This window comes from Ranitomeya imitator, chromosome 1 (assembly GCF_032444005.1).
Source record: "Ranitomeya imitator isolate aRanImi1 chromosome 1, aRanImi1.pri, whole genome shotgun sequence".
Lineage (NCBI taxonomy): Eukaryota > Metazoa > Chordata > Amphibia > Anura > Dendrobatidae > Ranitomeya > Ranitomeya imitator.
In genome coordinates this window covers 1,226,627,427-1,226,648,460 of record NC_091282.1, presented here as the reverse complement: position 1 = coordinate 1,226,648,460, position 21,034 = coordinate 1,226,627,427, and the positions used below count along the sequence as shown (strand labels likewise).

Sequence of the window (21,034 nt, the reverse complement as noted above, 5' to 3'; positions counted from 1 at the left end):
CGGCGACGCATGCGTCATGCGCCCCTATATTTAACATGGGGGCGTATGGACATGCATTGTCTTGCGTTTTGTGACGCATGCGTCATTTTTGGCGCAAGCGTCAGGGCGCAGAGGACGCAGCAAGTTGCATTTTTTTTGCGTCCAAAATCAAGCCAAAAATGGACGCATGCGTCACAAAACAATGCGTTTTTGCATGCGTTTTGCATGCATTGTGCGTTGCGTCGCCGACGCAACATACAACAACGCAAATGTGAACGTAGCCTAATTTAGGTAGGAGATTGAACTCAGCCGGACAAAGACCAGGTCAAGGGTGTTACCATCTTTGTGTGTTGTTTTAATTTAGACTATCTAGAAGTTAGCTACATTTTTCATTTAGGAAACAAATGAAATTTTCTGTGACATTTAAAAAGGATGAGGTATGAAGGTTTATCGGCACAAGCTGACCATGCTTGAAAATGTGAGTTATTTTTGGTAGAACACATACAGGATGAAATTGCGATATCTTAATGGCAAATGATGAGCAATGGGAGGATTCTTGGATCTTGTAGGGTGTTACAAACAGAATGCTAAAGTTAAAAAAAAACAGTTTTAAAAAAATAATAATGCAAAGGCAATCTGCCCTCCCCAAAGACTTGAATGCTTTCTTCCAAACTGCAATGTGCAGCATAAATTCTTCTCTTCATTCATATATATAATTTAAGAATATACACTTTATTTTTTCCTGAAAGGCCACAGAGGCTGCAACACCACTAACGAGAGGTACTGCTAACCAAACAACACCATGAAGACCCAGTAGATCTCCAAACAACACCATGAAGATCAAGGAGATGTCCAAACACCACGATGAAGACCAAGAAGATGTCCAAACACCACGATGAAGATCAAGGAGATGTCCAAACAGCACCATGAAGATCAAGGAGATCTCCAAACAACATTATGAAGACCAAAGAGACCTCCAAACACCACCATGAAGACCAAGGAGATCTCCAAACAATACCATCAAGACCAAGGAGATCTCCAAACAACATTATGAAGACCATGGAGATCTCCAAACAACATTATGAAGACCAAGGAGATCTCCAATCAACATTATGAAGACCAAGGAGACCTCCAAACACGACCATGAAGACCAAGGAGATCTCCAAACAACATTATGAAGACCAAGGAGATCTCCAAACACCACCATGAAGACCAAGGAGATCTCCAAACAACATTATGAAGACCAATGAGATCTCCAAACAAAACCATGAAGACCAAGGAGATCTGCAAACAACATTATGAAGACCAAGGAGACCTCCAAATAACATTATGAAGACCAAGGAGACCTCCAAACACAACCATGAAGAACAAGGAGATCTCCAAACAACATTATGAAGACCAAGGAGATCTCCAAACAACATTATCATCAAATGGAAAGAACATGGTACCACAACGAAACTGACTCATTAAATGGTATGTCTGGTGCCAAACCAATACAGCTTATCACCCCAAAAACATCATCCCCACAGTGAAACATGATGGTGGAAGCATCGTGCTATGGAGATTTAATTTGGCAGCATGGACAGGGAAAATGGTCCAAGTAGAGGGGAAGATGGATGGTGCAAAATATAGGGGTATTCTTGAGCAAAACCGGTTGGTCTGTCATTGATTTGAGACTGGGACGGAGGTTCACCTTACAACAAGACAAAGCATACTGATCAAAGCATACTGCTAAAGCAGCACTTGAGTGGTTTAAGAGGAAACTTGAAAATGTTTCAGAGTGGCCTAGTCAGAGCCAAGACCAGTTAATACCGGTTTTTACGTACCGGTAATAGGATTTTACAGAGTCCACGACAGCACCCCTACGAGAGAGGGGATCCGCCCACCATCCGGACAGGAACCTACAGGATTTAAAGGGGCGGTCCCCCTCACCACTCCAGTTTGTGTTTCAGAGTATAAGGGACACCGCCATTGAGTTAGTACATAAACATATACACTTAAACATTACTGAATACCATCACCTTCTAAAGAGTGATATTTAAAAGCACACTTTCCAAAGGGTGCAGAAACCAGTGATTAACTACGGGGGGGAATGTGCGGGTGCTGTCGTGGCTCCGTAAAATCATATTACCGGTACGTAAAAACCGGTTTTCCTATCGTCACGACAGCACCTCTACGAGAGATTTTAAAAGATCAATCACCTGGGAGGGACTACAGCACTAAGTACTGTACGGCCAAAAACTAAATTGGCCTCTGAAGATAAGTCAAGACGATAATGTCTATAAAAGGTGGAAGGAGATGACCACGTTGCCGCCTTACATATTACGTCTATGGAGACGTCCGCTCTTTCCGCCCAGGATGAGGCCATGGCTCGAGTGGAGTGGGCCCTGATTGCATCTGGTGGTGTCTGGCCTTTAGCAGTATAAGCAAGATATATGGCATCTCTTATCCATCTGGCGATAGACGCTTTAGTTACACTCGCCCCTTTCCTTGGATTCTGAAAGGAAACAAACAGAGCCCTACTCTGCCTCCATGGTTCTGTTTTGTGCAGGTACCCTAACAGTATTCATCTAACATGTGATATTTCTGCTCTTTAGCTGAAACCGGATTGTCACAGAATTATGGTAAAATTATTTCCTGACTTCTATGAAATTTGGAAGCCACTTTTGGTAGGTATGCTGGATCAGGTTTTAATACTACCCTATCCTGAAAGACCATTAACTAAGGAGGGTCTATCAACAATGCTTGTAAATCACTCACTCTCCTAGCGGAAGTCAGGGCTACTAGGAAGGCTGTTTTTAAAGTTAAATTTTTAATGGAGACAGAATCTAATGGCTCAAAGCGTCTAAAACTAAATTTAAATCCCATGGTGGTAATCTAGGAATATACACTGGGTTACTACGTTCGGTGGCCTTAATAAATCTGGATATCCATCTATTTCCCGCCATGTCACTGTTATATAATGCCCCCAAAGCTGATACTTGGACTCTAAGGGTATTTACCGCCAAGCCCAATTCTCGGCCTTTCTGTAGGAACTCCAGAATAGCCGGAATTGGAACCTTGCCTGAAAAGGGATGTTGGTAGAAGGCAAGGAACTTTTTCCAAGTTTTAGAATAGATCTTAGTGGTAACTTCTTTCCGGCTATTTAAAAGGGTAGATATCAGAGCCTCTGAAAACCCTTTTCTCCTCAATAACTCCCTCTCAAATTCCACGCCGTCAGATGCAGGGATTCTACATTGGGGTAACTGAATGGACCCTGAGAAAGAAGCTCCGGACTGACCGGCAATACCCAGGGGTCGGTCATAGACATTGCCCTGAGTAACAAGAACCATGCCCTCCTGGGCCAAAAAGGGGCTATCAGGATCACTCTCGCCCTCTCCTCCCTGATCTTTCTGAGGACTAAAGGGATCAGACACATTGGGGGAAACGCATATGCCAGAGGGAAATCCCAGTGAATTTGAAGGGAGTCTATTATACAGGGCTTGTCCGCCACCCGAAGAGAAGCAAAATTCCTGGTTTGTCTGTTCTCTTTCGTTGCAAATAGGTCTATAACGGGCAACCCCCATAGGTCTACTCTCTGTTTGAACACCCGTCGACTTAGAACCCATTTTCCCTGACGTAGAGAATGATGGCTGAGGTAATCTGCCTCCGTGTTGAGCTCTCCCCGAATGTGAACGGCTGATAGAGAGCGAAAGTGAGCTTCGGCTATGTTGAGTATGTCTGTGGTGGTGTTCATTAGAGATCTTGACCTTGTCCCTCCTTGATGGTTGAGATACGCCACTACTGTTGTGTTGTCTGACTGGACTCTTACATGTGAATCCTGCAGAGATGGTAGCAACCTGAGTAGGGCTTTTTTCACTGCCGTAAGCTCTTTCCAATTCGAGGACTCTTGAGCCTCTAAGAGAGACCATTGCCCTTGAGTCCAAACATCTCCTATATGAGCTCCCCATCCTATCGGACTGGCATCGGTTGTGACCGTGTTGTCTGGTACTATACTCCAGCGTACCCCTTTTCCTAAATGTCTTCTGTTTAACCACCATCTCAGACTGTGTAGAGTGGTGGTGGACAGCCTGAGTCTTCCGCCTAATTGCCCTTGAAGACTCCTCTCTGCATCCAAGACCTGGGCCTGCAATACTCGAGTGTGGAATTGAGCCCACTGGACGGCCGATATGCAAGATGTTAGGGATCCCAGAAGGGACATAGCGTCTCTCAAAGTCAGATCTGTTTTTTTTTTGTTACAGTACTGACTTTGTGCACAATCCTCTGCTTCTTTTCTTCCAGAAGGAAACATTGTTGCTCTTCCGAACTTAGCAGAATACCCAGGAAAGTCTGAGTCATTGATGGTTCCAATCTTGATTTTTCCATATTGACTAGCCAACCCAAGTTTTGTAAGGAAGATATTACATGCTTTAGGCAACTCCTACACTGAAAAAACGAATTTCCCACTACCAGGAAGTCATCCAAGTAGGGTATAATTACGGTAATGTATCTTGTTCTCTAACATAGGCCATCACTTCTGCAATGACCTTAGTAAACACCCTCGGTGCCATAGATAGACCAAATGGCATTGCAGTAAACTGAAAGTGTCTGACCTGGTCGTTTAAGCGCACCGCCATTCTGAGGAATTGTTGATGATCCTGGTGAATGGGCAGATGGTAATACGCATCCTTTAAATCCAGGACTGTCATATAACATCTGGGAAAAAGAAGTTTAGTCGCCGTTTTAATAGATTCCATTTTAAAGGCATGGTATTGTAGATACTTGTTCAATCTCCTTAAATTTATGATGGTTCGGAAAGATGCATCTGGTTTGGAGATCAAAAATAAAGGGGAATAGAACCCTTCCCCCTGCTGATGTTTTGGAACCTCTACTATAACCTCCTTCTGTCTTAACATCTGAATCTCTTTTTCCAGGGCCTTCTGTTGGTCTAAGGAATCAGGGGCAGTCAAGATATAAAAATTAGAAGGTCTTTCCCGGAATTCTAATCTTAAACCCGACTTAACTATACCCAGAACCCAATTGCTCGAAGTTATTCTGGCCCACTGAGCATAGAAGTGTTTTAACCTGCCCCCTACTGGGAGATCTTTATTAACGATAATTTCTTCTGCGTCTTGAGGAAGATGATGAGGCATTAAAGTCCGAACCTTTCTTTTTCGGCTCTGTTGACTCCCAGTCTCGGTTCTGGTAAGGTCTTCGGTATGGGAAGCGTCTCCTGAAGGTATTCCTAAAGGTAGGATTGAAAACTTTAGGAAAACCCTTTTTCCTATCCTCAGCTTTAGCTAGGATGTCATCCAATACCGGGCCAAACAGGTACTCACCCCTACACGGAATTGTACACAGTTTAGCTCTTGCCTGAGCATCCCCTTTCCAGGTCTTAAGCCATAGGGCTCGGCGAGCAATTTTAGAGAATCCACTGATGCATCTGCCAAATACGCCACACCCTCACGTATCTGAGATAGGGAGTTCAGCATCTTGTCTCTAGGCACTTTGGATTTCAGCTGTTCCTCCAGCTGGGTTATCCAGACCATGACGGATCTAGCTGTACAAGTACTAGAGATCGCCGGTTTGAATGCTCCAGCAGATGACTCCCACACTTTCTTCAAAAACATATCCGCCTTTCTATCCGACGGATCTTTCAGAAGGCCTACATCCTCCAGAGGCAAGGTACCAGCTTTAGATGTAGAAGCCACCGCCGCATCCACTTTTGGGACTTTCATCCATTCCGCCAGGTCATTATCGTCAAAGGGATACCTTCTCTTTGCTGATGACGGCAGGAAACCTTTGTCCTGTTTATCCCATTCCTGTTTAATAAGGGTCTTAACTGTATCCACTACCGGGAATGTCTTACGACTCCTCTGGCACAAGCCCGCAAACATTATGTCTTGCGCAGATCTCGGTTCCCTGTTCTCTGCAACGCCCATGGTTGCTCGGACTCCTTTAACTAACATATCCATGTTATCAACCGAAAAACATGGTCTTCCCTCTTCATCTGAGGAGGATGGAGATGAGGAGCGGGAACATTCACCTTCTTGCAGGGACAGACTAGATCCCGGAGATATGTCCCTGCCCGACCTTTCATGGCGGCTGCGTGTAAGGGAATAGCTTATTTCCTCCCTGATGACCGCTCTAAGGTCTGATGATCGAAGGGGAGCTTCCTCTTCTAAGGTCTGACAGATGCAAGCCTGGCAAAGCCTTTTAGTGTAACTGTCAGGCATTGGAGTCATGCATAGAGCACATTGCTTATGCTTAGATTTAGATGTCTTTTTCCCCTAAAACAAAGCACAAAATAACGGACCATATCAGCACCAGGTGTATTGTTAACACTCACCACAAGGCTGATTCTGTGAATACCGACTTTGGAGGAGAAGAATCCCTCTGTGACGCTGGGGCGCTCACATGCTGCTGCCCCCGTACCACGCTGCTGCTACTTCTTGAGCGGCCGCTACCGCTCTTGCTGCGCTGCTCCGGTCCCTCTCCCTGAGGGTGCTCCGCGTCCCCTACTGAGGACATTTTTGCTGCACACTTCATTCCATAGCCGCTGCTCTTTTCATAACGCAGCAGCGCTCCTCCCCCGGCTTACCCCGGAAGTGTTACAACTACTTCCGGGTTCACCAGCGCCGGTGAGAACGCTGAACCGCGCGCTCAAACTGCGGACCAGGACGGCACTGCCCGACTCCTGGGACGCACTCCGCATGGCCAGACGAGGGGGGGTCTGCACGCAGGACACCCCAGATGCTGCTTCTGGGCCCCCGATTCTGCCGTTCCCAAACAGATACCACACAGAGGCATGGTGGACCCGAGTAAGTCCATCCTGCAGGCTCCCGCCATCCGGACAGGAACCCAAACTGGAGTGGTGAGGGGGACCGCCCCTTTAAATCCTGTAGGTTCCTGTCCGGATGGTGGGTGGATCCCCTCTCTCATAGGGGTGCTGTCGTGGCGATAGGAAAACAATTGATAATTTGTAGTTACACCTGAAGATTGCTGCTCACCAGAGCAAACCATCTAACCTGAAGGACATGGAGCAATTTTGCCTAGAGGAATGGGCAAACATCCTATTGTGTAAAATCTGGAAAGCTCAGAGACTTATCCAAAGCGACTTGCCGCAAACTGAGGCTCTACAATGTACTGACTTTTGGGAGGTGAATAGTTATGCACACTGAAGTTTTCACAGTTGTCGGCATGTTCTTTACATAAACTGATGCAAATCCAAATTTCATGTTGTAAGGTAGCAAAATACAAAAATCGGGGTATGAATACTTTCATAAGCCACTGTATTAGGAGTGGAAACGTAGCCGGACACCGAGATATTATTATTATTTATTATAGCGCCATTTATTCCATGGCGCTTTACATGTGAGGAGGGGTATACATAATAAAAAGAAGTACAATAATCTTAAACAATACAGATCACAACTGGTACAGGAGGAGAGAGGACCCTGCCCGTGAGGGCTCACAATCTACAAGGGATGGGTGAGGATACAGTAGGTGAGGGTAGAGCTGGTCATGCAGCGGTTTGGTCGATCGGTGGTTACTGCAGGTTGTAGGCTTGTCGGAAGAGGTGGGTCTTCAGGTTCTTTTTGAAGGTTTCGATGGTAGGCGAGAGTCTGATGTGTTGTGGTAGAGAGTTCCAGAGTAGGGGGGATGCACGAGAGAAATCTTGTATGCGATTGTGGGAAGAGGAGATAAGAGGGGAGTAGAGTAGGAGATCTTGTGAGGATCGGAGGTTGCGGGCAGGAAAGTACCGGGAGACGAGGGCACAGATGTATGGAGGAGACAGGTTGTGGATGGCTTTGTATGTCATGGTTAGGCTTTTGTACTGGAGTGTCTGGGTAATGGGGAGCCAGTGAAGGGATTGACAGAGGGGAGAGGCCGGGGAATAGCGGGGGGACAGGTGGATTAGTCGGGCAGCAGAGTTTAGAATAGATTGGAGGGTGCGAGAGTGTTCGAGGGGAGGCCACAAAGCAGGAGGTTGCAGTAGTCAAGGCGGGAGATGATGAGGGCATGGACTAGGGTTTTTGCAGATTCTTGGTTTAGGAATGTACGGATCCGTGAAATATTTTTGAGTTGAAGGCGGCAGGAAGTGGAAAGGGCTTAGATGCGCGATTTGAAGGAGAGATCAGCGTCAAGGATTACCCCGATGCAGCGAGCTTGTGGGACTGGGGAGAGTGGGCAGCCATTTACTGTAATGGAAAGGTTCGTTGGGGGGGTCGCGTGAGATGGGGGAAAGACGATGAATTCTGTTTTGTCCATGTTAACTTTTAGAAATCTAGCGGAGAAGAAGGATGAAATAGTGGACAGACATTGAGGGATTCTGGTTAGTATGGTGGTGATATCTGGTCCAGAGATGTAGATCTATGTGTCATCAGCATAGAGGTGATACTGAAAACCGTGAGATTCTATGAGCTGTCCCAGGCCAAAGGTGTAAATGGAGAAGAGCAGGGGCCCTAGGACTGAACCTTGAGGGACTCTGACAGATAGGTGAGGAGGTGGTGTGTGAGTGGGTGACGCTGAATGTCCAGTCTGTTAGGTATGACGAGATTCAGGATAAGGCCAAGTCTGTGATGCCAAGGGATGAGAGGGTCTGTAGTAATAGTCCATTGTGTCAAAGGCAGAGGACAGGTCCAGGAGGAGGAGGATAGAGTAATATAGAAGGCAGCCGACAGGTCCAGGAGGAGGAGGACAGAGTAGTGTCGCTTGCTCTTGGCGGTTAATAGGTCATTGGTGACCTTAGTTAGGGCACTTTCAGTGGAATGGTGTGACTGGAAGTCAGATTGTAAGCGGTCGAAGAGGGAGCAAGAAGAGAGATGGGAGGACAGTTCAAGATGGATGAGTTGTTCTAGTAGTTTTGAGGCATAAGAGAGAAGTGATATAGGGCAATAGCTAGATACTGAGGATGGGTCAAGAGAGGGCTTTTTGAGGATAGGTGTGATTGAGGCATGTTTAAAGCTTGAGGGGAAAACACCAGTTGTTAGTGACAAGTTGAAGAGATGGGTTAGGGTTGGGATGAAGACTGTGGCGAGGTTTGGGATGAAGTGGGATGGGATCGGGTCAAGTGGTGAGATACGATCTTGAGAGTAGAGTGGAGAGTTGATCTTCTGTAATGGTGGAGAAGTTGGTTTTGGAGGTGGAGGGCTGGGCAGTTGGGAGGAAGGGCTCTGGGGGTTGTCGACCAAAACTGTCTCTGATGTTATCAATCTTCTACTTGAAAAATGAGGCAAAGTCTTCAGCTGAGATAAGTGGGGAGGGAGGAGGTGATGGGGGACGGAGGAGTTGAAGGTGTTGAATAACTGTTTAGGGTTGTGAGACAGGGAGGATGAGAGATGAGAAGTAGGTTTGTTTTGCTGTGGCGAGTGTGGTCTTGAAAGCAGTGAGGGACTGTTTGAATGCGATGAAGTGCTCGTTGAAGTGGGATCTTTTCCATCTCCGCTCAGCAGCCCAAATTAAAGATATAAAATTTATGTTACAAACCACAGGACAACCAGCTATGTGCAGCAGGTGCACAGACTCTACAGCGGAGAGATGGGTGGATTGTTTCAATGTTTTACGTTTTGTAGGGCATTATAACCAGAACTCCCATTCTGGATGTTCATTATCACAAGTGGATCTCTAGAACACAGCGATCGAGATCATCCCTTGATATCAGCGGTTTACACTCCGGGAGAAGGACAATGGTCCACGAGGGTGGTGTAGTGATGGATTGCCTTCAGGGAGTTAATGGCCTTTTTTCCGCTCTTCTGCAGCCTTCTCTGTCCCCAGGTCTTAATCGTATAAGATCATCTTTGGGATGTTCAGTAAACGTCAATGCCTTTCTCTAATCTCCGGCCAGTGATCCTATGCGCGCAGCCGGGACGAAATTCATCCAGAACGACTGAATTACCCCGTGGAATCTGAGCAGCAATCAATGATCGCGGTCCTGGAGGTGAAGGAGATCCGGCGCGCGTCGGGCCGGGGCGTTTTGAGTAGAGAGGCCATTCGGAGTCACGTTCGGCAACGTTTAATCACTTGATACAATTGTACCGAGATTCTAATACCCTGAGCGTAGGACCAAATTAATTGTGGGTCAACGTAGGGCAAAAGGTAAAAAGTTTACACGCAGCTTAGTCTTTAAGAAGATCACAGTCATCGTTAATGCCAGCGTCAATCTGCTGCGTGTAAAGCCGTCATCTATGTAATGGAGCATTTACATTCATTCTGCAAAACACTGGCTGTTCAGCTACTAGAAAAAGCGCCAAAAAGGAAGAGAAATGAAAGACTGCCATGATGTGATGACTCAAGAGCCCTTAAAAAGAAACTGTCAGCATTTTACCACCCCCGAAACTACTTATACAGCCTTGTAGCTCTTTGAAAGTCAAGACCTGCAATACCTTTTATAAGGCCAGTCAGCTTGTCTATTACTGAGAATTCAGTGTTTTAATTGATATGCAAATGAGGCTGAAGAGCTACGGTAGATCTGAAGCTTGTCACACTATTCCCTGGCCAGCGCAGTCTCTTCCTATTTGACTGACAGCGCCTTTGCCTGAAGTCACACATCGTAGAGGATGTCAGTCAAACAGGAAGAAACTGCGCTGGCCAGGGAATACAGCTGGAGTGGAAAGGCTTAAGATCTACCATAGCTCTTCAGCCTCATTTGCATAATCAATTAAAAACGCTGATTTCTCAGTAACGAAGGAGCAGAACGGTCATGTAAAGGTATTGCTGGACTGGTCTTTGAAATAGCTACATGTGCGTATAAATAATTCTTTCTGGACTACCTTCAATGATACGGACACGTTCAGGACAATCTTATGGTCAGGTTTTATTAGAAATGCGCACCCTTCGGCTTTTACACGCTTTTTTGTTTCCCTGCAGATTGCTGGCTGCTGAGTTTGAGATTCTCAGTTAAGCGAGATCGCCGAGAGGAAATTTTGTAACTTTTATCTGAGGCTCGGACCACAACAAAGCAGCGCTGATGTGGTCATAAATCAGCTCAGAAATAGATAAAATACAGAAGAGCTCACTGATAGTTTAGGAGTTAACTCAGTGGAACCTGCACAATCCAAACTGTGCCAAATATTTAATAGAGAAAAAAAATGACACTTTAGATTTACTCTCCCTTTAATGTAGCGCCAACTGTTGGGTTCCTCAGCATCATCCATGTGTATATAACTATTATTAAAGTAGAAGTCCGGGGAAAACTGGACAATTTGCACTCGCCTCCGCAGCCAACCTTGGTGTTTCCAGGGGATCCCGCAGACGGGACTCGGTCTACCGTGCCACTCTACATGCCGATAGTAATCAGGGGCAGTCATCTGCTAATCAGAACCCCCAGAACAATTCCGACTCTACAGGAGAAAAATCAGACGTTCTCATCCAAACGGGGTGACATCGCCTGCCGGTTGCATTCTTACCGATCTGCCCCATTTGGGCACGTGGCGCTCAGCAGATGTCACCAGTAAGAAATAGTGATTTTATTTCACAGGATCAGCACCGGGCGAGTGCTGAAAACTCACAATTTCCAGTCCGGTCAGACGCCATGCTGAAAACGCTAAAGTCACACTTCTTCGATGTTGGCAGAGCCAAGCGGTGACATCAGACCATCGACGTTGGGGAGAGGAGCATCTATTGGCACTAATTACAAAAATAACTATCCGCCATCATATCCTTCCCGGTGATTGTTCATACACCGAATTCAGGCAGTTCACAGGCAGCCCCTCCATCAGTCTGTGCTGCTTTCCCCCATCATCTGCCCGCTCCGTGGTGCGATTAAACATGGCTGACGGCACAAGCTTCCGACGATGGCCGAGCTCAGTACATCTTCTGCCGGCTGGGAAGGATGGCCTCCTTGATGAAGGAGAAGATGATGAGGATTCCTGAGCGCTTCCCTCTCTTGCCCTTTGTGAAATAGTTCGACACGACGTCATCTGTGGGACACAGAGAAGAGTTAGGATGAGGAAGATGGCGGCGGGGCTGTGTGGTTAGCGCTCAACTACCGCGACTTAGAGACCAGTGACAGGCAGCTGCCGCAAAGGCGAGATAAAAAAGTGGTGGCGGAGAGGAGAAGGTGGCGTTACCCGTATTAGTCGGGTGCATGTGGGATACTTTCTCCCTTGGAAATGAATGGAAACCATGAAGGCAAAAATCCATTTCTAGCTTCAAGGGTGTTTTATTTACCATGAACATGTCCTCGTAATGACAGGACATAGTGACCCGGCCCCTGGGACCCCCCACAGATCCTGATGAATGGGCCACAACACTGGACCTTCATGAGCGCGGTGGAACATGGCATAATCTCTTACCTCCGTGCGGGACGGTGGATGGCAGCACGTTCTCACCAGCGGACAGGGACACGAAGAAAGCAAAAGGGACGAGCCAGAGGCAGAAGGTGAAATAAGCCAGAACCTGCGGAGAAATGAAAGGCGGTCAATACGACAACGCATGGCCTGAGAAAAAGATTGTAGCCACTAGTGAGCACTAATGGGTTATACTGGGAGGACAGATTACAGCCATGATCAGCAGGAGGCCAAAGTTCACACCATTTACTGCAATCAGTGTCCTTGACAGATAAGCTGTAAATCTGCAGCTGAGCCATGTGTGTCCGGAGCAGGAGATGAATCCACGGAGCAGGAGATGAATCCACGGCAGGCGGCTTCTCCTCTGCACAGGAATATTGGGGCCCGGGGTCAGCAGCGGGTCCTGACCTCAGGAATGGTAATATGTTTGCACTTTCATGTATCTGCTCTTTACCTTGCACCGGCGCCATAATGAGCAAGACAGGCACATGTGCAAAGAATCATATCCCAGAACCGGGCAGAGCATGGTGCAGTGTCTGCAGCTGGTGGCGACGTAGGGAAAAATCGATATCTCTGGTTACAGCTGGCGGTGACGTAGGAGAGGTCACCCTCCTCGGTTACAGCTGGCGGTGACGTAGGAGAGGTCGCCCTCCTCGGTTACAGGTGGCGGTGACGTAAGAGAGGTCGCCCTCCTCGGTTACAGCTGGCGGTGACGTAGGAGAGGTCGCCCTCCTCGGTTACAGGTGGCGGTGACGTAGGAGAGGTCGCCCTCCTCGGTTACAGCTGGCGGTGACGTAGGAGAGGTCGCCCTCCTCGGTTACAGGTGGCGGTGACGTAAGAGAGGTCGCCCTCCTCGGTTACAGCTGGCGGTGACATAGGAGAGGTCGCCCTCCTCGGTTACAGGTGGCGGTGATGTAGAAGAGGTCGCCCTCCTCGGTTACAGCTGGCGGTGACGTAGGGGAGGTCGCCCTCCTCGGTTACAGCTGGCGGTGATGTAGAAGAGGTCGCCCTCCTCGGTTACAGCTGGCGGTGACGTAGGGGAGGTCGCCCTCCTCGGTTACAGCTGGCGGTGACGTAGGGGATGTCGCCCTCCTCGGTTACAGCTGGCGGTGACGTAGGGGAGGTCGCCCTCCTCGGTTACAGCTGGCGGTGACGTAGGAGAGGTCATGTTCCTCTGTTACAGTTGGCAGTGACGTAGGAGAGGTAGCTCTCCTTGGTTACAGCTGGTGGTGACGTAGGAGAGGTAGCTCTCCTTGGTTACAGCTGGTGGTGACGTAGGAGAGGTTGCCTTCCTTGGTTACAGCTGGTGGTGACGTAGGAGAGGTAGCTCTCCTTGGTTACAGCTGGTGGTGACGTAGGAGAGGTTGCCTTCCTTGGTTACAGCCAGTGGTGACGTAGGAGAGGTAGCTCTCCTTGGTTACAGCTGGTGGTGACGTAGGAGAGGTAGCTCTCCTTGGTTACAGCTGGTGGTGACGTAGGAGAGGTTGCCTTCCTTGGTTACAGCTGGTGGTGACGTAGGAGAGGTAGCTCTCCTTGGTTACAGCTGGTGGTGACGTAGGAGAGGTTGCCTTCCTTGGTTACAGCCAGTGGTGACGTAGGAGAGGTAGCTCTCCTTGGTTACAGCTGGTGGTGATGTAGGAAACGTCGTCCTCCTCAGCTACAACTGGCGGTGAGGTAGGAGAGGTCGTCCTCCTTGGTTACAGCTGGCACTGACATAGGAGAGGTCATCCTCCTCGGTTACAGCTGTTGGTGACATAGGAGATATCGTCCTCCTCGGCTACAGTTGGCGGTGAGGAGTTTATCAGAGCAGAGGGTGGCCCACAAACCTCCTTAACACCGTACGAAAATAATTTATTTATTTTTAGCAGGTACAATAAGAAGCAATGGCGTTAAAGAAGAGAGTGCCAAACATGGCGGCACGGCTTCACATGGGGATATTGTGGCTCCGCTTCCCAGTAACTGGAATTATCTGCTTGACACGTGCAGCCCCCTTCACAATCTTCTGCTCTGTGACATCAAACATATATACAGCTCTGGCAAAAATTGAGAGACCACCACATGAAATCCCTGTCATGGCCGCCCAATCTCCAGACCTAAACCCCATAGAAAACCTCTGGAATGTAATCAGGATGATGGATAGTGACAAGTCATCAAACAGAGAAGAACTGCTGACATTATTGTACCAGGAGCCGTGTGGAAGACTGGTGGAAAGCTGCCAAGACGCAGGAACGCTGGGATTAAACATCATGGTTATTCCACAAAATATTGATTTCTGAACTCTTCCTGAGGTAAAACATTAGTATTGTTGTTTCTAAATGATTATGAACTTGTTTTCTTTGCATTATTTGAGGACTGCAAGCAGTTTGTTTGTTTTTTAAATCTTCATCACTTCTTTTTAGAAAAAAAAAAATACATACATATATATATATATATACACACACACACAGTCACCCTTACACTGTAGGTCGATGCAATGTCTTACCTCTGAGAACGGATAATATTCTTCTGCAAAATGCTGGAAAGCCAGATAATGATTGAGAACCACCAGAGCTGCCGGGAGAGAAGAGAGGGAAAATGAAGGCTGAGGAGTGAAGACAGTGCTCATCCTCGGGATTCAGATGTGCACAACCTCCCCGGACCGGGAGCCAGAGGTACACAATCCCCTCCCCACACCGAGACCCAGACATACACAATCCTCTCCTCACACCGGGAGCCAGACGTACACAATCCTCTCCTCACACCGAGACCCAGACGTACACAATCCTCTCCTCACACCGGGAGCCAGACGTACACAATCCTCTCCTCACACCGGGAGCCAGAGGTACACAATCCTCTCCTCACACCGGGAGCCAGACGTACACAATCCTCTCCTCACACCGGGAGCCAGACGTACACAATCCTCTCCTCACACCGGGAGCCAGACGTACACAATCCCCTCCCCACACCGAGACCCAGACGTACACAATCCTCTCCTCACACCGAGACCCAGACGTACACAATCCTCTCCTCACACCGGGAGCCAGACGTACACAATCCTCTCCTCACACCGGGAGCCAGAGGTACACAATCCTCTCCTCACACCGGGAGCCAGACGTACACAATCCTCTCCTCACACCGGGAGCCAGACGTACACAATCCTCTCCTCACACCGGGAGCCAGACGTACACAATCCCCTCCCCACACCGAGACCCAGACGTACACAATCCTCTCCTCACACCGGGAGCCAGACGTACACAATCCCCTCCCCACACCGAGACCCAGACGTACACAATCCTCTCCTCACACCGGGAGCCAGACGTACACAATCCTCTCCTCACACCAGGAGCCAGAGGTACACAATCCCCTCCTCACACCGGGAGCCAGACATACACAATCCTCTCCTCACACCGGGAGCCAGACGTACACAATCCTCTCCTCACACCGGGAGCCAGACGTACACAATCCCCTCCCCACACCGAGACCCAGACGTACACAATCCTCTCCTCACACCGGGAGCCAGACGTACACAATCCCCTCCCCACACCGAGACCCAGACATACACAATCCTCTCCTCACACCGGGAGCCAGACGTACACAATCCTCTCCTCACACCGGGAGCCAGACGTACACAATCCCCTCCTCACACCGGGAGCCAGACGTACACAATCCCCTCCTCACACCGGGAGCCAGACGTACACAATCCTCTCCTCACACCGGGAGCCAGACATACACAATCCTCTCCTCACACCGGGAGCCAGACATACACAATCCTCTCCTCACACCGGGAGCCAGACGTACACAATCCTCTCCTCACACCGGGAGCCAGACGTACACAATCCCCTCCTCACACCGGGAGCCAGACGTACACAATCCTCTCCTCACACCGGGAGCCAGACATACACAATCCTCTCCTCACACCGGGAGCCAGACATACACAATCCTCTCCTCACACCGGGAGCCAGACGTACACAATCCTCTCCTCACACCGGGAGCCAGACGTACACAATCCCCTCCTCACACCGGGAGCCAGACGTACACAATCCTCTCCTCACACCGGGAGCCAGACGTACACAATCCTCTCCTCACACCGGGAGCCAGACGTACACAATCCTCTCCTCACACCGGGAGCCAGACGTACACAATCCTCTCCTCACACCGGGAGCCAGACATACACAATCCTCTCCTCACACCGGGAGCCAGACGTACACAATCCTCTCCTCACACCGGGAGCCAGACGTACACAATCCCCTCCTCACACCGGGAGCCAGACGTACACAATCCTCTCCTCACACCGGGAGCCAGACGTACACAATCCTCTCCTCACACCGGGAGCCAGACGTACACAATCCTCTCCTCACACCGGGAGCCAGACGTACACAATCCTCTCCTCACACCGGGAGCCAGACGTACACAATCCTCTCCTCACACCGGGAGCCAGACGTACACAATCCCCTCCTCACACCGGGAGCCAGACGTACACAATCCTCTCCTCACACCGGGAGCCAGACGTACACAATCCTCTCCTCACACCGGGAGCCAGACGTACACAATCCTCTCCTCACACCGGGAGCCAGACGTACACAATCCTCTCCTCACACCGGGAGCCAGACGTACACAATCCCCTCCTCACACCGGGAGCCAGACGTACACAATCCCCTCCTCACACCGGGAGCCAGACGCACACAATCCCCTCCTCACACCGGGAGCCAGACGTACACAATCCTCTCCTCACACCGGGAGCCAGACGTACACAATCCTCTCCTCACACCGGGAGCCAGACGTACACAATCCCCTCCTCACACCGGGAGCCAGACGTACACAATCCCCTCCTCACACCGGGAGCCAGACGCACACAATCCCCTCCTCACACCGGGAGCCAGACATACACAATCCTCTCCTCACACCGGGAGCCAGACGTACACAATCCTCTCCTCACACCGGGAGCCAGACGTACACAATCCTCTCCTCACACCGGGAGCCAGACGTACACAATCCTCTCCTCACACCGGGAGCCAGACGTACACAATCCTCTCCTCACACCGGGAGCCAGACGTACACAATCCTCTCCTCACACCGGGAGCCAGACGTACACAATCCTCTCCTCACACCAGGAGCCAGACGTACACAATCCCCTCCTCACACCGGGAGCCAGACGCACACAATCCTCTCCTCACACCGGGAGCCAGACGTACACAATCCTCTCCTCACACCGGGAGCCAGACGTACACAATCCCCTCCTCACACCGGGAGCCAGACGTACACAATCCCCTCCTCACACCGGGAGCCAGACGTACACAATCCCCTCCTCACACCGGGAGCCAGACGTACACAATCCCCTCCTCACACCGGGAGCCAGACGTACACAATCCTCTCCTCACACCGGGAGCCAGACGTACACAATCCCCTCCTCACACCGGGAGCCAGACGTACACAATCCTCTCCTCACACCGGGAGCCAGACATACACAATCCCCTCCTCACACCGGGAGCCAGACGTACACAATCCCCTCCTCACACCGGGAGCCAGACGTACACAATCCCCACCACCATCAGAGGACACCGCGGCTCTGGACGAGGACACTCACCGCAGGAGAGGATGAAGTTAGGAGACGTCAGCATAATAAAAGGGAAGGTTTGCAGAAGCCCGAAGTACACGACGTTGGTGAAGAGGCCGACGCCGATCATGACGAGGGGGAACTTCTCAAATAAGTAGAGGCCGACGAGCACCGCTGTGGAGAACTGTGAGAAGAGATCACGTCAGGCACTGACTGCCATATTGGTGCCCTGCAGATCATTACATGTCCGGAGCCAGTTACATTAGATGAGTATACAGACACTAATGGGGAGATCTCAGCCCTGAGACTGGCAGAATTATGAATGCAGCTCTGAAACCTCCCGGTAGGGCGGACATCACAGGTGAAGTCGACCGTGGTGGGATGATGAACTCACCCAGATCATGTACTTGATGATCCTGCTGGTGGCCACCGTGTATTCCTCGATCAGCTCCGCCAGGTAGTACAGGCCGGCGGCTGCAACACAGAAGCCAGAAATAATGAGGAGGAACAGGAAGAAAATGCAACACGACGGGGAGTCACAGCTCCTAAATTATGACCATGGGGGTGAATACTTCTGCAACCAGGAATTCTATATGACAGACACTGGCGTTTATTACACCCCAGGAGACGGGTGGCATTGGCATCTTTCTGTGATTTGCCCACAGTTTTGGCGTCCACTGATAGAAGGGTGTGAGAAGTTTTTTTTTTTTTTTTTTTACAGTCAGCATCCAGTTATCCATGCGATGAGGTTGGGTCTCAAATCCAGTTGCTGGATGGAAAAGGGGCGAGCCATTCCCAAACCGAAACTCTCTACAAGCTCGGACCGAGGGGGCCCGAGCAGAACCTCCCGGACCGAGGGGGCCTGAGCAGAACCTTCCGGACCGAGGGGGCCCGAGCAGAACCTCCCGGACCGAGGGGGCCCGAGCAGAACCTCCCGGACCGAGGGGGTCCGAGCAGAACCTCCCGGACCGAGGGGGTCCGAGCAGAACCTCCCGGACCGAGGGGGTCCGAGCAGAACCTCCCGGACCGAGGGGGTCCGAGCAGAACCTCCCGGACCGAGCAGAACCTACCGGACCGAGGGGGCCTGAGCAGAACCTCCCGGACCGAGGGGGCCCGAGCAGAACCTCCCGGACCGAGCAGAACCTCCCGGACTAATGCAAAACTTTCTCCATCGGACCGGTGCCTCTGCCCTGTGCAGGCGGCTTTATGCCCCTCCATCTGGTACCTGGCACTGAGCATTGTGACCGCAGACCTCACTGTATGGAGCTCAGCAATGAGTACGGACGGTGGTCAGGGCCGCACATTTCTGACTTTTTCCATAATTGATCAGTTGTCAGAGTAGAGCAGCCCCATGTCAGCGCCGGGGTGACTATGAGAGAATAATGAGGAACGACCCATGGGACGGTGAGGTCGTCATCTAGCCCCGATCACGATCATCAAGTGCAAGAAAACTCGGCTCACAGAGGAAGAGAAGTATCCACATCTGGTGGGAAGAAGCAGCCGGGAAATAAACGTCACCACAGCGGCCTCATCAGGGGCTGAAGGCTGCACCGACACATTGCAGCAAACAGTCAGTGCAGGACACAGAGCTGACAGTGCTCTGTACACGGGACACAAGATAACAAGGAACTCACCTATGGCCAGAGTGACAAAGGCCACCTGTATGAGCAGCGACAGCCAGCTGAGCACGTAGATGAACCACATGGCGCCGCTCCTGCACCGCGGGGGGCCGCAAACCGGCTGTATGGGAATCCTCACCGCTCCCCCTCTGCCTCCTGATCACCGGGCGACCCCTGATCTGAGTGGTCCCTGATCTCTGAGCGGACCCCTGATCTGAGTGGTCCCTGATCTCTGAGCGGACCCCTGATCTCCAAGCGGACCCCTGATCACCGGGCAACCCCTGATCTGAGCGGACCCCTGATCACCAGGCGACCTCTGAGCGGACCCCTGAATCTCCAAGTAGACCCTTCCCACTACGGTCTGACGACCCCTGACCTCTGAGCGGACCCCTGAATCTCCAAGTAGACCCTTCCCACTACGGTCTGACGACCCCTGATCTCTGAGCGGACCACTGATCACCGGGCGACCCCTGATCTCTTCCCACCACTGTCTGACGAGCCCTGTCCTCTGCCTCTAGTCTCTGCTTACCTACCAATGCAACAATGTATCACTGCCCCCCAATGTGCTGCAACAGAGTCTGACTGCCCCCCACACACGGTATGATGCCCCCTACACACGGTATGATGCCCCCCACACCCCGGCGCCGCCTGTCGCTGCCCCTCCGCCCTGCAGCCCCTCACCGGCCGCTCCCCATCCAGGCTTCGCTCCCTTCACTTTCCCTCCAGTGATAGAGCTGGACGCGGCAGACTCCCCCAGGAACCATAGAGAGGAGCGGTCAGGACACTTCCGGTATACGTGACGCTAAAAACCATAGAGACGTTACGTGAAAGGACGCGGCTGAGAGAATCACATTCCGCCATCATGGAGAAGGGCAAATGTAGCGGAATAAAGCGCGGGCGCTGCCAGTACTTGGCGGTGGGGCTTGTGAATTGAGCTGTGATTGGCTCCCCTGTAGCTTGCAGGATATGTAAGCCGAGCTGCCATTGGTGGACTTGTTACCATAGCAGCGGTAGCTTGCCAACTAGGCAGAGTTCACACAGAACACCCGGCCTCAATAGTGAAAAGTAAAAGAATCGAAACATTTGTCTCCTTCACATTTCCCTCCACTAAAATTAAATGAATTAAAAATAAACATATTAGGAATTGTAATAATAATAACAGAAATGTGAAATAATCCAATCGTAGCTTTCTATGCCCCGGAACACGCGCTGCCCCCCACAGAGGTGCCCGTCCCCCCTGTCAGCGCTCGGGTGCAGGACGCCGTGGAGCAGCGATGGACACAGCACGTCCGGGGCCGCTGCCTGCACAGAGAGGCCTCCTAGTCCCGGGACTGTCACCCTGAGGGGTATCTAGGGTTTCTGGCTCCTGGGGCAAGAATTCATTTTGGCGCCCCCCCCCCCCAGGACATATGTGATTTGCACACTCAGTCATGTACCGACGAGCTCCTCTCACTAATGCTCTCAATGTTCAGTGAAAAAGAAGCAGAAGAGAAGCAGAAGAGAAGCAGAAGAGAAGCAGAAGAGGAGCAGAAGAGAAGCAGAAGAGAAGCAGAAGAGAAGCAGAAGAGAAGCAGAAGAGGAGCAGAAGAGAAGCAGAAGAGAAGCAGAAGAGGAGCAGAAGAGGAGCAGAAGAG

General features: G+C 50.5%; 1 protein-coding gene and 1 long non-coding RNA gene across 3 annotated transcripts; one reads left to right on the top strand and one right to left on the bottom strand.

The window, feature by feature from the left end:
• Positions 1 to 11,055: 11,055 nt before the first annotated feature.
• Positions 11,056 to 20,199, bottom strand: TEX261 (testis expressed 261). 2 transcript variants are annotated; one of them, XM_069745106.1, is made up of 7 exons: positions 19,777 to 20,023; positions 19,416 to 19,714; positions 18,176 to 18,255; positions 17,812 to 17,965; positions 14,731 to 14,798; positions 12,255 to 12,357; positions 11,056 to 11,879 (listed from the first exon to the last, which is right to left on the bottom strand). In XM_069745106.1, the coding sequence occupies exons 2-7, from the start codon at positions 19,483 to 19,485 to the stop codon at positions 11,764 to 11,766; spliced, it is 591 nt and encodes a 196-aa protein (XP_069601207.1). In that variant the 5' UTR covers positions 19,486 to 19,714; positions 19,777 to 20,023; the 3' UTR covers positions 11,056 to 11,763. The 2 variants fall into 2 exon arrangements, with proteins under 2 accessions (XP_069601207.1, XP_069601206.1); XM_069745105.1 differs by having other exon boundaries at positions 19,416 to 20,199.
• Positions 12,465 to 14,592, top strand: LOC138657363 (uncharacterized). Its single transcript, XR_011317040.1, has 2 exons — positions 12,465 to 12,666; positions 14,114 to 14,592. It is a non-coding gene; the product is annotated as an uncharacterized lncRNA (long non-coding RNA).
• Positions 20,200 to 21,034: the final 835 nt, after the last annotated feature.